The sequence below is a fragment of the Phoca vitulina genome, unplaced genomic scaffold, assembly GCF_004348235.1.
Source record: "Phoca vitulina isolate PV1807 unplaced genomic scaffold, GSC_HSeal_1.0 scaffold68, whole genome shotgun sequence".
Lineage (NCBI taxonomy): Eukaryota > Metazoa > Chordata > Mammalia > Carnivora > Phocidae > Phoca > Phoca vitulina.
Window position 1 is genome coordinate 223,434 of NW_022589771.1, and position 14,352 is coordinate 237,785.

Consider the following 14,352-nt stretch of genomic DNA (forward strand, 5'->3'; position numbering starts at 1 on the left):
AGCGTTCCTTCTCTCCACATCCTCACCGACACTGGTTGTCTCTCTCTCTGATGCTAGCCATTCCGACAGGTGTGAGGTGATATCTCACTGGGGTTTTTGGTTGTTTGTTTTGCATTTTCCAGATGGTTAATGATGCAGAGCATCTTTTCATGGACCTGTGGGCCATGATATCTTCTTTCGAAATGTCTATTCAGGGGGCGCCTGGGTGACTCAAGCATTAAGCGTCTGCCTTCGGCTTAGGTCATGACCCCAGGGTCCTGGGATCAAGCCCCACGTCGGGCTCCCTGCTCACTGGGGAGCCTGCTTCTCCCTCTCCCACTCCCCCTGCTTGTGTTCCCTCTCTCGCTGTCTCTGTGTCAAATAAATAAATAAAACGTTAAAAAAAAAAAAAAAAAAGGAAATGTCTATTCAGGTCCTTTGCCTATTTTTAAATTAAATTATTTGCTTTTTTGTTACTGAGTTGTATGAGTTTTTTAATATATTTTGGGTATTAACCCCTTATCAGATATTTGGTTTGCAAATATTTTTCCCCACGCTGTAGGTTGTCTTTTCATTTTGCTGATTGTTTTGCTTTGTTATTTTTTATGGCCATATACATTCTAAACATCAAGCTGGGTTTAATCTCTCTCAAATAGTAAATTGAATTTATGTTTTCTTTTTAAGATTCAGATATTCATACAGCTTGAAGAAGATCTGAAAGAGGATGATGAATCATTGAGGTGAGTTGTGCGAGGGTCTGTGCGCATATGTGAGCAGACATCACTTTGTGATGTACGGTTATCTAACAGTCAGTGTTATTTTCTTCAAGTACTTGTGAAGGGACCAGCTATTTGACCATTTCTTAAACAGAAAAAACTCCTTATGGACCTTGCACAGGCAAATGGACTACAGCGTATGTGAACGAATTTATAACGAGTTTCTTTGCAAATTTATAGAAACAGCAACAAAATCAACAGAATGAAAGTTTCAGTTGCCGATGGAAATGGGCCCTCAGTGGGGGAGATACCCCAGAGTGAACTGGTCTTATATTTATCAGCTTGCAAATTCCTGGACACAGCACTTTCTTTTCCACCTGACAAGATGCCGTTATTTCAAATGTAAGTCAGATAAGACCATGTGTCCTCTTTGAAATGGTGACTTTCCTTGTCAGCACTTTCACTTTGTTGTGTAGGGTGTGTGAGAAGCCCCGGTTGGGGTTTCTAGTGGCGGATGAGAATACCAGGTTTCAGAGTTCTTACAACACTTGTGGTTTCCTGAATTTGGCTCATAATAGTGTTTATGGATGGGTTTCTGGGCAGGGGGGTGTGTGTTGAGGGGGCTTTGCTATTGAATGCGTATAAAACAAGAGTCACGGGCTGGTGGTCCTCACTGCATTTGTGTAGATTTCTTTGTTTGTTTTTAATTAAATAAATGGAACACTCTATCTCCAGCTCACTTTGCCCCTATTGGCTTACATTTCCTATAGGCTTAACACAGCTGCTCATATGGTTAATTTCATGCCTGGCCCCAGATGCCACTTCTCTCTGTCCTATCCCCCTACAGAGAGTAAGAGAACAATCATGTAGAAATGTTTGTGGTTAAAATGTCGGCTCTTCTTAACTGCATATTACAAAGTGAAAGAAGCCAATCTGAAGTGGCTACATACTGTATGATTCCAGCTCTGTGATATTCTGGAAAAGGCAAAACTATGGAGACAGTAAAAAGATTGTCAGGGGTTACAAGAGAGGGAGTCAGAACACAGGATTTTTAGGAGAGTGAAACTACTTTATTTGATACTATAATGGTGGATACATGTCATTATACATTTATTCAAACCCATAGAATGCACACCACCAGAGTGAGCCCTATGGTAAACTCTGGACTTTGGAGGGCATCGCATGGCCGGGCGGGGGGGGGGGGGGGGGGCACATATGGACTTTCCGGGCAATTGTGTTGGGAACCTAAACCTGCTGTAAGAAAAGAAAGTTTTTTTGTTTTTTTGTCTTTTTAATTTAATTTTTTTTTGATGTAGTGATCCATGATTCATTGTTTGTGCATAACACCCAGTGCTCCATGCAGAACGTGCCCTCCCTAATACCCATCACCAGGCTAGCCCATCCTCCCACCCCCCTCCCCTCTAGAACCCTCAGTTTGTTTCTCAGAGTCCATTGTCTCTCATGGTTCGTCTCCCCCTCCGATTCCCCCCCCTTCATTCTTCCCCTCCTGCTATCTTCTTAGAAAAGAAAGTTTTTTTTAAGTGGGTTCTGATGTATAGGAGTATACATAGCGGCATTATGCATAATAAGCAAAAAGTGGAGACAATCTAAAGTCCATCGATGTACGAGTATCTGTACAGTGAAATATCCAGCAATAAAAGAAATGAAGTACCGACGTTTCCTTACAGCATGGATGGACCTTGGCAGCAGCATATGAAGTGAAAGAAGCCATTCACAAAAAACCACATGCTCTATGATCCAGTTTATATGAACTGTTCCGAATAAGAAAATATGAAGAGACAGAAAATAGATTAGTGGTGGCCCAGATGAAGGGGGTGCAAGGGATTGCAGGGTGATAGCTAAAGGGAGCAGGGATTCTTCTTGGGGTGATGAAAATATCCTAAAGTTGACTATGGTGATGGATAGACAATCCTGCAAATAAACGAAAGTCTATTAAAGTATACACTTCAAATGGGTGAATTGTATGGTGTGTGAATTATATCTCAATAAAGCTGTTCAAAAATCTTTTTGAAGTGGGCTCTGAGTCAGCATGCCTGACATCAGATTTTTTTTCGTCCAGTTACAGGTGGGCGTTTGTTCCAGAAGTGGACACAGAGGGCCCTGCCTTCCTGTCAGATCTAGAGGAGAATCACCAAGAATGCAAACCCCACACCGTTAGGATTCTCGAACTTCTAAAATTAAAATATGGGGTAAATGTCTTCCTTTTTGCAATTTGTATTTGTGGCAGAAGGGAGAAAGTCTAGGCAGCAGAAGTCCTCCACGTGCCACTTGATTTTAACGACTTTGAATAATTTTCTAAAGTTCTTTGATCCGAGTGTTAAAACTTGGAGGTGGTATAAAGCCCATCTTTATTTTCTCATTTATATGTCACTTTTTCATCCCAGTTGCTGAGTTAAGCATCCTGGATAACAGGATCGGGATCTGTGGAAGTAGTTTCATACAGAGTCCCTGTATTATGCAGAGGAAGGGCCTGCGGGAAGAATGGCCGGGGCCTGGGGGGCTGGGGTGACATCCTGGTGGAAAATGTCAGTTGAAGACCAGCATTTGAGTTCATTTGGAAACTGCCATTAGTGCTGGTAGTCAATGTTCATAAAGAACCCACTGCTTGGGGCACCTGGGTGGCTCTGTCGTTAAGCGTCTGCCTTCGGCTCAGGTCATGGTCCCAGAGTCCTGGGATCGAGCTCTGCATCGTGCTCCCTGCTCCGCGGGAAGCCTGCTTCTCTCTCTCCCGCTCCCCCTGCTTGTGTTCCCTCTCTCGCTGTCTCTCTCTCTGTCAAAAAATAAATAAAATCTTAAAAAAAAAAAAAATGAACCCACTGCTTAGGTTGGCTGCCTGCATGTACCTCACTTGCATCTCTAACCCTTAGCAAAGCCATATTATCTTTACGAGGTGGTTGTGTTTTTTTGTTTTGTTTTGTTATGTTTTGCAGGAAATTGGCAGCTCTGATGAGATCACCATGAAGAATGAATTCCCCCTTCTGCGCCAACATTCTGTTTCCAGCATCAGACAACTGATGCCATTCTTCCAGACTCTAAATTGTGCTTTTAAAACCCAGAGTAAACTGCCTGCCGATACCCGAGGACCTCCAGTCTTGGAGTTTCCTGTCACAGATAGCCCAAGGGTCTTGAAACAACTAGAAGAATGTGTTGAATATGATTTTTTGGAACATCTGGAATCTTAACCACATAAGACAGAATTTCAGAATATATCCTGAAAGCCAGGATATATTCTAAACAAGAAAGGAGCCAGGATAGTGCTTTTAAATAAGTCTTTTTCCATTTTCAAGGTCGATTTCAGATAATTTTCTGTTGGGCAACAAAACACACCTCCCTAAATGCCTTGTAATATATTTGGATCTGATTGTATGTTTCTTCCTCAATTTATGTAAAGAAAATAAAATTAATATATCATCTAATGCTAGCACAAAATGTGTAATATGAAGTGTGAAGGTAATGAGTTTTCTTTGTTGATGTAGATACGTGTGGGCTGTGTCAGTATATTTCTCTAAAAGTTTACACTTGTTGAATATTACTTTTAACCTTTCACACATGTCCTTTTTTTCTCTAAAGATTTATTTATTTGAGAGAGAGAGAGTGAGAGAGAGCATGAGAGGGGAGAGGGTCAGAGGGAGAAGCAGACTCCCCACTGAGCAGGGAGCCCGATGCGGGACTCGGTCCCAGGACTCTGGGATCACGACCTGAGCCAAAGGCAGTCGCTCAACCAGCTGAGCCACCCAGGCGCCCACACGTATGTCCTTTAAAGCGTTTATTTTGGTTCCACATTTTAAAACCAAAGTATATTATTTTCTGAAAATAATAATTGCCCATTACCATTGACTGTTTCAGCAGTGGTAAGGGCTTGAAGATATTGCAGTGTATTTAACTCTTAACCATTAAAATCACATGGTAGGGGCGCCTAGGTGGCTCAGTTGGTTAAGCCTCTGACTCTTGATTTCGACTCAGATCATGATCTCAGCGTTGTGAGATCGAACCCCAGGTGGGGCTTCTTACTCAGAGAAGAGTCAGCTTGGGATTCTTTCCCTCTCCCTCCCCCTCTGCTTCATCCCCACACTGCCCTCCCACCCTGCTCTTGCTTGCACTCTGTCTCTCAAATAAATAAATAAAATCTTAAAAAAAAAAAAATCACGTGTTAAGGGGCACCTGGCTGGCTCGGTCGGTGGAGCATATGACTCTTGATCTCGGGGTTATGAGTTCAAGCCGCACATTGGGTATAGAAATTATAAATAATTTTTTTTTAAATCACATGTTAAAATCACAGTGCGTCCAGCTTCGAAAGACATACATAGTTTGCAAAACTGACAGCTGTAGCCTTAGTTTTGTACCATTATGTGTTCTGCCAGCACTTTCCATCTAACATGAATGAATCGATGTTGTCCTGGAGCCTTTAATGCCTGAGGCTACTGTCTGGGACACTGACCCTTTGGACTCTTTCCTCGCCCTCTGTCCTTTCTGGGATCTCTTTCCCACTTTGTAGACCTCCCCATTCATTAAAATAATCCCTTTCTAAGCACGGACTCCTCTCGCCTGGCAGCAGGTCGCCCCACTCTTTCCGAACCTCTCTGTCTTCTGCCAGCTACCCTATTTAGAGTCCTGGCTTGGCGCCCCTGCTCTGCCATGGGAGCCTTCACTCTGCCAGTGAGCGTGGTTTGCCTTCCAGACTTGCCTACCTCATGTCCCCTTTTCAGCCTCCAGAGCACTGCATGGAGTCTCATTCCGGGCCAGATGATGCATACGAGGTCTAATGCGTGCTCTCATGTTCATCCTTTCTGTAAACCAGGGTGTTCTGGAATGAGGCCAGCGTTGGTTAAGTTTCTCCTAACATCCTTCTACTTACTACAAACTAGTAAGTTTGTGTGCAGTGCAGAAGAAATGTGCATCATTAGCCCCAATCTAGGATTTGGGGAGCACAGAACCACCTGATTACCTAAGTAAGGGCTGAAGATAAGAAGAAAAAAGCACCACTGGAAACATGGGTATTCATACAAATGTGTGTGAATATTACATGAAAATTATGGTTTTTTGCATGTAAGGGGGTATCTTTTAAAACATTTGCAAGTTGGGTCACTGAAATTTTATTTTATTTTATTTTATTTTTAAGATTTTATTTATTTATTTGACAGAGAGATGGAACACAAGCAGGGGGAGTGGGAGAGGGAGAAGCAGACTCCCCGCTGAGCAGGGAGCCCAATGCGGGGCTTGATCCCAGGACCCTGGGATCATGACCTGAGCCGAAGGCAGACGCTTAACGACTGAGCCACCCAGGCGCCCCGGTCACTGAAATTTTAAATATTGAAGTGTAGACTTATAAATCCTGTGTAACTTACACTGTGAGTTAGCTGTAATTCAGATTGTGAGGAGATAACCATCGGCTGATTAATAGTTAACATCCAGGTGGGTGCATGTGTTCATATATCAAAATTAACAACAAAACTAATAACTTAATGTCATCATAGCTATTATGCCATGGAAGGCAGTTCTTGTGTCTCTACTTAGATTTACAAATTTTGTTTTTCATTTTTTTTCTCCCCAGTATCTAAAACAGCGTAATGGTTTCTGAAAATATCATATTAAATGGAAATCTTAAAAGACAGGGATTCAACAACACATCCCTATGTTTCTCCTACAACACTGAGGAAGTTTATAAACATGAAGTACATCTAAATCTTTAGTTAGCGTGTACCACAGCAGTTGAGGGTTTAAGCTCCAAAGTCAACTTGCCTGGGTGTGACACTCAGCTTCCCCACAAACTAGCTTGGGCAAAACTTTGTGCCTCAGTCTTCTCATCTATAAAATGGGAATATCGAATGTAACTATATCTTAGGGTTGTAGCAACTAATCATCTCCGTGCCGCCTTTGTGATCTATAAACAGTTTTGATCAGGCACCCTTCAGTAAAAAAAGAAGGCTGTGCCCACCCCAATGTCTGGAAGCATGCCGAAAAGCAAGATTGATAGTTCTGATATTTTCTTCTTACTTCCCAACAGGGGCCCTTCTGCACCCCTCTTTGCAGCCAACCGCTCTGACTCCATTCCTTCTAGAGGAAGCTGGTGTTCCGTGTTAATAAGCCCTGAGTCACCGCATGGAGGGCAGGGAGTGTGCTGGGAGAGGTGGGGCTTGCCAAGGGCAGCCACGGCAAAGCGGAACAGACTGGTGCTCTAAAAGCAGAGTTTTGGACACCCAGAGCTGCGGGCAGTGTTGGTGGGAGAGGGGTGCGTGTGCGTGGGGATGAAGTGATCCCCACTACTAGGGTGCTTACCAGGGGCCAGGCATGGTGCCAAGTGCGTTACCTGCCTCATTTGCTTTCTTACCACCTCCTTAGGAAGTAGGAGCTTACCCCATTCTACAAGTTCAGCAGAGCCAGGAAACAAAACCTAGGTCTGTCTCCCTCTAGAGCCCTATGTTCTCAACCGCAGGGCTGAGAAAGTGAGACAGGAAACCCCTGAGGTGGCTGCTGCTTTCTGGTAATGTGTGGAAGACAGTTTCTGAAACTACCCCGCCCATTCATGACTTCCTGTAAAAACAGCTCGTATTAGGGCCACACACAGCTCCTAGCTTTGAAGGGGTGGTGAGATGTGTTGTGGAAGAGAACAAGCCTTATTTCCCATTAGTTGTACATTATGCCCGTTTAAATTAGGAGTAGAAGTAGCTAGATTTGTGGAAATAGTTGATGAAGGTTGTACTTAAAAGTTTAGAACAATTACCCAGGAGACCAGAGAGAATTCTGCGCTGTTGGAATAAAATGCTCCGTTGTAAGACAATGCCCGCTAGGAGGTATTACTTGCAGTTCAGTGAGACAAACCAATGAACAGGCAAAACCAACACCTTCAAACAAGAGAATATGATTCGGAGTAGGAGGATGTGGGCCAGCTAAGGAGTCTCCCCGTTCTGCATGAAGGAACAGCTGGGCTTGTGTTACATGAGTGTCCTGTGTGTGATCGTGTGTCCATATTTTGTTAAGTCTCGTCGTAATCATTCCAGACCATTCAATCTTCTTCAGCCAGACTCAGTGCTGTCTCTGAAGTTCAGAGTGAAGGGGATCCCTTCAAGCATTTTTGAGAATGGATATGAGTATCCTGAGGTTAGAAATCTGTCAGTTATGGCTGGAATCCTGCAAAGCAACTATGCTTAGCAAGGGTCCTCCCATTCATCTGTGCGGGAGACTCACCTGGAGAGCTTGCTAACTTGCAGAATGCCTAGCCTCCTCCCCAGAGCGTCTAGATCAGTAGATGGGATGACATTCAGGAATTTGCTTGTGTAACAAGTTGTTTTTGTCGCAGGTGCTTCCTGAACCATTCTGGGAGAAACCCTAGTTTTCAGAGCAATGTATTCATACATATGGTGACTTTTATGGAAACCAGGAGGAAACTAGCAAAGCTGAGCTTGTTTGGTTACTTCTCATCCCATATAGGTAGCTCCTTCCAAGTGGTTCTCCATCTAAATCAAGGAAGTCCACCTTTAAGCCAAGGGGGAAAGGAAATAGACTTTGAAATACTGTAGGTCTAGGACAAGAGTAAGGTAGTGTCTCAAAGAGTTAAAAATAGAATTACCATATGATCCAGCAATTCCCCTAAAAAGAACCGAAAGCAGAATCTCAGAGGCTTGTACATCCATGTTCATGGCAACATTTCCACCATAGCCGAGAGGTGGAAATGACCCAAGTATCCGTTGACAGATGACTGGATAAACAAAATGTGGTCTATACACGCAATGGAATATTATTCAGCCATAAAAAGGAAGGAAATTCTCACACATGCCACAACATGGACGAACCTTGAGGACATTATGGTAAGTATACCAGTCACAGAAGGACAAATGTATAATTCCACTTGCATGAGGGACTGGAAATAGCCAAATTCATAGACAAAGTAGAAGGGTGGGTACCAGGGGCCGGGGGCTGGGGGGGCTGGGGAGTTGGTGTTTAATGGGTATAGCATTTCAGTTTGGAAAGATGAAAAAGTTCTGTAAATGGATGGTGGTGATGGGGACACAACAATGTGAGTAAAATTAATGTCATCGGATCATACACTGAAAAAAATGGGTAAAATGGTAAATTTTATGTTCTGTATACAATACAATTTTTTTTTTTTTTTTTAAAGATTTTATTTATTTATTTGACAGAGAGAGACACAGCGAGAGCAGGAACACAAGCAGGGGGAGTGGGAGAGGGAGAAGCAGGCTTCCCACCGAGCAGGGAGCCCGATGCGGGGCTCGATCCCAGGACCCTGGGATCATGACCTGAGCCGAAGGCAGACGCTTAACGACTGAGCCACCCAGGCGCCCCAGTATACAATACAATTTTTAACACAAAAACAAAAATACTGTGAGTTTAAAGTGAGGGCATGGGAGACAGCTGGGGTTCCCCCTTATGTGATGAGCAAACATCTGTCTCATTCTGGGTTTCCCCCGTGAAGTCAACCAGAAGCAGATGGGAGGTGGAAAATAAAGGAGAAACTTGCCCTTCAATGTTTGGCTCTAAAGAAGTCAGTTTACATGTTACCCTAAATTGAAATTGTAATAATGACTCTTCGGACCTGGAGGCCTCTCATCTGTCTCTTCTGTCTCCTCCAACCACTCAGCATTTCTCATCTCTTGCATTTCTTCCATATGTCGTTCCAACTGCTTGATACTATTTTCTCCTCTTCTTTCACCAGGCTCAAGTCATTTATTTAACAAATATATGGGAGCCAGGGGCTTCTGGGTGGCTCAGTCGTTAAGCGTCTGCCTTCGGCTCAGGTCATGATCCTGGAGTCCCAGGACCAAGTCCCACGTCGGGCTCCCTGCTCAGCAGGGAGCCTGCTTCTCCCTCTCCCTCTGCCCTCCCCACCCAGCTCATGTTCTCTCTCAAATAAATAAATTAAAAAAAAAAAAAAAAAAATATATATATATATATATATATATATATGGGAGCCAATCTTTGAGACCCAAACTCCTCAGTCTTGCTCCTTTCTACAGTTCTCAGACACAGTGAGGCACTTTGTCACAGGGCAGCCCTATTAAAGCTCGTACTGATGTCATAGCCCATCACCAGCTTCAAGGCAAGTGCCCCTTTTGTGGAAGAGACAGAGCCCGTATCTTCAGTTCCTTTGGGGTCCGGCATTTACAAGCAGCCCGAGGTAACTAAATGAGAAACATAAAGTTGATTTTTCTGATAAAGATGGGTGCTGGGCATGTATCATATGACCTCACTGATATGAGGAATTCTTAATCTCAGGAAACAAACTGAGGGTTGCTGGAGTGGGGGGTGGGGTGGGAGGGATGGGGTGACTGGGTGATGGACACTGGGGAGGGTATGTGCTCTGGTAAGCGCTGTGAATTGTGCAAGACTGTTGAATCTCAGATCTGTACCTCTGAAACAAATAATGCAATATATGTTAAGAAAAAAAAAAGAAGAAGATAGTAGGAGGGGAAGAATGAAGGGGGGGAAATCGGAGGGGTAGACGAACCATGAGAGACGATGGACTCTGAAAAACAAACTGAGGGTTCTAGAGGGGAGGGGGTTGGGGGGATGGGTTAGCCTGGTGATGGGTATTGAGGAGGGCACGTTCTGCATGGAGCACTGGGTGTTATGCACAAACAATGAATCATGGAACACTGTATCTAAAACTAATGATGTAATGTATGGGGATTAACATAACAATAAAAAATTAAAAAAAAAAAGAAAAGGCAAAAAAAAAAGATGGGTGCTGGAGGAGGAAGAAAGGACAGTAAACCCAAGTTTGAATGAAGTAATTTATAGGACTAGACAGCTGGGGGCTCAAGGAATACTGGGTTTTTCACCCTAAACTCAGAACCCCCTTCACTCTAGTAACCACCTCCCTGAGGCTCATGCTGTCTCACTGACCACCCAGTATTGGCGCATGAGGATGCTTGGCTTGGCTTGCTTTCCCCACCCTTCCCTGCTGGTCCTTGAACTGCCTGATTCCATTAAGAGTCAGCCCAGCCCACCTGAAAAACATGTGAAGACTGCTTTTTCTGTCTTCACTGGGCTTGTCCTCAACTCTTATTGGACACTTTGACAACAAAACACCACTGCTGTCCGGAGGGTGAGCACTTGACCCTGGGCACTACTGTACTGTATGGAGAGAGCTCGCTGTGTTATAGTAAAGATACTATCTTAACTGATAAGCACGTGATTGTCTATTCTTTCACGTTTCCCTTGTAATTGTTTTATGTTTGTTTCTGAATCTAAGCCAGGTTAACAATCTAATTGTTAAGGAATCTAAATCCTTCAGGAAACAGACAAATGGTTTACTATGATTGAGAGAGGCTTGTGGCTAATTGAAGCGCATGATTAGCCTAAAGGCAATCAAACTCAATGAAAAGTTAATATATATACAAATCAAGGGGTGCCTGGCTGGCTCAGTCAGTAGAGCATGTGACTCTTGATCTTGAGGTTGTGGGTTCGAGCCCCACCTTTGGGTGTAGAGGTTACTTAAAAATAAAATCTTTAAAATACACATATACACATCAAGGCAGTTTTTTGAGATCAACATCTCTATATCTATCTACCTATCTAAATGGCCAGTTATGAGATAGATGAAATCCCACTTACAATAACAACGATAATAAAATATTCAGGAAAAAACTTCATAAGAACTCTTTGAAGAAAATATTTCCAAAGGAGTAAAGAAGACTTGAAGTGAAAAGAAAGGCTTAGTAGGTCTTGAAGGGTAAGATCCAACATCACCAAGTTGTGAATTCTAAGTCAATCTATAAATTTAATGGAATCCCCCAGAAGCAACACTTAGGTTTTTTTTTGAACCAGAAAAACTCATTCTAAAACTTATATGGAAAAAATAGGCAAAAGTAGCCAGGAATTTTCTGAAAAAGAAGAGAACTAAATTGAGTAGATCTTGAAACATATTACAGCGCTAAAATAATTGGTACCAGTGCAGAAATGAACAGCAGATTAATAGAAGAAAACAGAAAATCCATCAATGGACACAAATGCCAGGAAGAATTTAGTATATAATAAAAGTGACACTTCAGATCAATAGGGAGAAAGAAAGGTGGCTTATTTGATAAATGATATAGAGATGAGTGGGTAACCAACAGAAAAAAAAAATAAATTGGATGTATACCTTCCATCTTTCACCAAAATAAATTCCAAACAGATCAAAGATTGAAACCATGAAAAAACCATAAAAATACTAGAAGAAGTCAAGAGAAGACATCTATATAAGCCAAGAATGGAGATGATCTTCCTTAGATGAATATAAATTCCAGAAGCCACAAGAGAAAGTTCAATAATTTTGACTATACAAATTATCTTTTAAAAATTCTGCATAACAAAAATAATAAGCAAAGTAAAAGACAAATGGTAAACCAAGAAAAATATTTGAGACTCCTATTACAAAGGACTAATTTCTCTAATACTCAAAGAACTCCTATCAAAAAGAATAGTAAATGGGCAAAAGATATGAATGGGGAGTTCTACACACAAGAAAAAACAATAGGCTTTAACATATGTAAAAAGGTGCCCAAATTTACAATATGAGGAAAAAATTAAAATTTCTCTGAAACATTATTCATTGACCGTTTCAGCAGGTGTTAGTAATAGAGGAAACAGGTTCCCTTCTACTTTGCTGTAAGAACTATAAATTGCTACAAGCAATTTCAATCAAAACTATGAATGGATGTATCTTTTGACCCAACAATTCTACTTTCAGGAATTTATCTAATATACATACATATGTGTAAAATGACTTACATACAAGTTTTTCATTGTAGTCTTATTGATAATAACAGAAGTGTAGGGCGCCTGGGTGGCTCAGTTGGTTAAGCGACTGCCTTCGGCTCAGGTCATGATCCTGGAGTCCTGGGATCGAGTCCCGCATCGGGCTCCCTGCTCAGCAGGGAGTCTGCTTCTCCCTCTGACCCTCCTCCCTCTCATGCTCTCTGTCTCTCATTCTCTCTCTCTCAAATAAATAAATAAAATCTTTAAAAAAATAAAAAATAAAAAAAATAACAGAAGTGTAGAAACTACCTGTGCCCACAAGCAGAAGGATTGGCTAAAGAAGTTACAATACATCAATAAAATGGAATGTTATTGGGGCACCTGGCTGGCCCAGTAGAGCATGTGACTCTTGATCTGTGAGTTTGAGACCCACACTGGGCATAGCGATTACTTAAAAAACAAATAAATAAATAAAGGAATGTTATGAAGTTGCGAAATAACATGAGGAAGCTCTTTATGTAGTTATGGAAAGATCTCCACAATACACTGTTTTACGTAAAACTCAAGATGCATAAACTGTATAAGTTTGTGAAAGCAACCAGATTTCACATTGTGTTGATTTAGATCAGGTGGAGGTTTTGTTTTATCTGGCTAATATTCCAACCATTGTGTGGACTTTTAAAAAATTTCTCTTTCCCTGACTTAGTCCATTTGGGCTGCTATAACAAAAATACCATAGTCTAGGTGGCTTAAACAACAAACATTTATTTCTCACAGTTCTGGAGGCTGGGAGTCCAAGATCAAGGCGCCTTCTTGGTTCTTCTTGCCTTGTCCTCACATGGCACAAGAGCTGAGGGAGCTCTGTAGGGCCTCTTTTATTATAAGGGCACTAATATTCATGAGGGCTTCACCATGTGACATAATCACTTCCCAAAGGCTCCACCTTCAAATACATTGGGGGTTAGGACTTCAACATATGAGTCTGGGTAGAGATGAACTTTCAATCTACAGCCCTCCCCAAAGAAGATAGTTTCTATCATTAAAAAAAAAAAAAAATCACATCGGGGTGCCTGGGTGGCACAGTCAGTTGAGCATCTGACTCTTGGTTTTGGCTCAGGTCATGATCTCAGGGTCCTGAGATCAAGCCCCACCTCGGGCTCCATGCTCAGCGAGGAGACTGCTTCAGATTCTCCCTCCCTCTCTCTCTGCCCCTCCCACTCGTGCTCACTCTCTCAAATAAATGAATACATTCTTTTAAAAAATCACCTCAAGTTAGCTTTGACTTTTTTTTAAATAAAGATTTCCATGCAAGCTTGGGTTTGTCTGATACAACAAGCACCAGAGGGGTGTGGTGGAGTATTTACTTTCTTGTAAAATCCCCTTTTATACCAACCTGGTGTAAGCTTAGCCTGTACGTGTTTGCCTCAATTTTTTTTCAATATGAGTAAGCCTTGGGAATGCAGAATTCCACAGTGTGCTCAATTGTGTGAAAAAGGGGGGAGGGGGACAAGAATTTGTATGTTTAGGTAAGTACTTGCTTGTACATGAACATATTGTCTATGCCTTTTGTTGCCCTAACAAATTATCACAAACTCAGTGGCTTAAAACGACAGAAATTTCTTCTCTTCCAGTTCTGGAGGCCAGATGTCTGAAATAAGTTTCACTGGGCTGAAGGTGTCTCCTCTGCAGACTCTGGGGGCTCTAGAATGGAGTTGCCTGGTCTTCTCCGGCTTCTAGAGCTGCATTCTTTGCATTCTTTGGCTCCAGGCCCCTTCTATATTTTCAGAATTAGCAGCATAGCAAGTCTCTCTCTGCTGCAGAGGTCAAATAACCTTTCTGTGACCCCATCTCCCTCTGCCTCTGTTTCATAAAGATACTTGGGTTTGCATCTAGGGCCCAGCCACATAATCCAGGCTAATCTCATCTCAAAATCAAAGTA

At 42.3% G+C, this 14,352-nt stretch overlaps 1 protein-coding gene across 5 annotated transcripts in view; it reads left to right on the plus strand.

Moving 5' to 3' along the window:
• The window catches only part of DOP1B (DOP1 leucine zipper like protein B), a 106,754-nt gene extending 102,620 nt beyond the window's left edge, over window positions 1-4,134 (plus strand). For 4 of the 5 annotated variants that reach the window (XM_032392503.1, XM_032392506.1, XM_032392504.1 and 1 more), the window contains exons 34-37: window positions 664-719; window positions 936-1,097; window positions 2,776-2,905; window positions 3,647-4,134. In XM_032392503.1, coding sequence (XP_032248394.1) covers window positions 664-719; window positions 936-1,097; window positions 2,776-2,905; window positions 3,647-3,898 — 600 coding nt within the window. In that variant the 3' untranslated portion in view covers window positions 3,899-4,134. Of the gene's footprint in view, window positions 1-663; window positions 720-935; window positions 1,098-2,775; window positions 2,906-3,646 lie in introns of those variants that run through there. The other variant, XR_004297911.1, reaches the window with a different exon arrangement.
• The last annotated feature ends 10,218 nt before the right edge of the window (window positions 4,135-14,352 follow it).